The sequence below is a fragment of the Lipotes vexillifer genome, unplaced genomic scaffold, assembly GCF_000442215.2.
Source record: "Lipotes vexillifer unplaced genomic scaffold, Lipotes_vexillifer_v1.1 scaffold536, whole genome shotgun sequence".
NCBI classification, from domain to species: Eukaryota; Metazoa; Chordata; class Mammalia; order Artiodactyla; family Lipotidae; genus Lipotes; species Lipotes vexillifer.
The window spans coordinates 843,571-845,760 of NW_006775074.1; the positions used below are offsets into that span (position 1 = coordinate 843,571).

A 2,190-nucleotide genomic window follows, 5' to 3' on the forward strand; every position below is an offset into this window, starting at 1 on the left:
AGGCAGAGGCACTCGCTCGCCCGCAGCCGGGTGGCGCAGCGGAGACACAAAAGTGCGGCCGGCGGACCGGAGCGCGCCGATCGCGGGCGGGAGGCCGGCGGGGAGTGGGCGCCGGCCGGGCGCTGCGAGGCCGTGAGTCCCTGCGCACACAGCCCCGCGCGCTCCTCCCCCCGCGCCCGAGCGCACGTGCGCGGCCTGGTTGGACGTCCCGCCCGCCCCGTCCCGCCCCGGGCGCGGGGGCTCCTGCAAAGATGATCCCTCGGTGCGTGCTGCTCTTCCTCCTCGCAGTGGCGCGAGCGGCGGACGAGCAGCGCCCGGAGGCGGCCCTGGTGGGGCCCAACGCCTCGCACTTCTCCTGGAACAACTATACCTTCTCCGACTGGCAGAACTTCGTGGGCCGGAGGCGCTACGGGGCCGAGTCCCAGAACCCCACGGTGAAAGCCCTGCTCATCATGGCTTACTCCTTCATCATCATCTTCTCGCTCTTTGGCAACGTCCTGGTCTGTCATGTCATCTTCAGGAACCAGCGGATGCACTCGGCCACCAGCCTCTTCATCGTCAACCTGGCCGTCGCCGACATAATGATCACGCTCCTGAACACCCCCTTCACTTTGGTGAGACCGCGAGGGCTGGGCTGGCGCTCCGCTCTCTCCTCTCTCTGTCCTCCTCTCTCTTGCTGTCTCGATGTCTCTCTTATTTCCGTTTCTGTCTCTCTCTGCGTCCCTCTCCCTCTCTCCACCCGATTTCTCTCCTCATTTCCCTAACAGTCCCCCTCTTCTGCCTGTCTTCCTGTCTTCATCTTTCTTAGTCTCCTCTCTCTTGCCCTCTCATCTCCCATTTCTCATCTCTCAACACCCTCCTCTGTTGGTCTGTCTCTTAGTGTGTCTGTCTCTGTCATTCTTTGTCTTTCTGCCTGCCTGTCTCTCGGGGGTCTGTCTCTCTTCTCTATCTCTCGGTGTCTTCATCTTTTTTTCCTCTCTGCGACTCTGTCTTTCTCTGTCTCTGTCTCTCATCATCTTCTAGGCCAGCGCTTCTGCAGCTCATGGCATTGGGGTCAATGAATCGAGTGTCCGCAGCCAGCTGTGAACAAATGACCATTTCCTGTTCAGTGTCACTGAGCATGAACCTGCTTGATGATGGTGCAGTAAATCAAAGCCCCTTGAAATTCCAGCATAGATTGTTAGGTCAATTCCCCCCTGCCACTCCGCCTCCCAACCGGAGTACAGCCCATTAAATACCCCAGCATGGGATGCTGCTTTGCACCCAGCTGAAATATCAAACAGTTGCTAGTTGTTAATGGAACCATGAGTGAATTTTCCTAAACCACTAATTTAAATTGCATTTGCCTTCTGTGGTTTGACAGCGAAGTCTGTGTGTGAAGACTGTGTTGTGGAAGAGATGTGGGTTAGGTGGGCTTGGGCCCCAGAGCTGGGGCAGGCTGGGGGCATTCGCACAAGGGTGGTGGGTGAGCCCCCCTTCTCGCTCCCACGACCTCCACCGAGCCCTGACTGCTGGGCCTTAGTGGTGTCACTTCTCTCCCTCTGTGACTTGGGACTTTGATGCTCATGGATGATTGAGACTGGGAGGGCTATGACCAAGTAATCATCATGACAGTTACACCTTGGATTTCTGCAGCATGAGTTACATTTTTCCAATTTCTGGAAGAGTCTTGTTGATACTTGCGTTATTACCAAACCATGTCTGCTCATATCTCTTTCTCTCTATCTCTTTCTCTTTCTTTCACCCATACACACACGACCAGAAATAACAGACAAGCAAAAAGAAGAGGGTGAACTCCCACAAGCCTATCCACCTGTGAATATCCTTCCAACCCTTGTGTTTAAAAACTACATTTTCTCTCGTCCTCACTTATGAGAACTTCACTCACATTTTGCAGATAAGGAGACTAAGGCACAGAGAGGTTCAATGCCTTGTCCAAGGTCATTTGGCTAATAATTGGCAGAGCCAGGATGAGAATTACTTCCCCTGACTCAAGTGCAGCCAGAGGTCCGTCCACTGGGCCACTCAACTGGGACTTAGGGGGCAGGGCACCCTTGGACCACTAATTCAAACCATGGACTTCTGCTCTCCTTCCTGCCTACATTTAACAGATTCCTAGTCACTCAGGATGTTCTGACTAGCCAAGGACGAAGGGACTTCCAGATACTCGCCCCCGCTCCCCCCCCCCCC

At 55.2% G+C, this 2,190-nt stretch overlaps 1 protein-coding gene across 1 annotated transcript in view; it reads left to right on the forward strand.

Moving 5' to 3' along the window:
- The first annotated feature begins 233 nt into the window (after nt 1–233).
- GPR83 (G protein-coupled receptor 83) overlaps nt 234–2,190 on the forward strand; it is a 12,912-nt gene continuing 10,955 nt past the window's right edge. Inside the window, exon 1 of the mRNA XM_007449644.1 lies at nt 234–614. Within this exon, the coding sequence (XP_007449706.1) occupies nt 252–614 (363 nt within the window). The 5' untranslated portion in view covers nt 234–251. The remainder of the gene's footprint in view (nt 615–2,190) is intronic.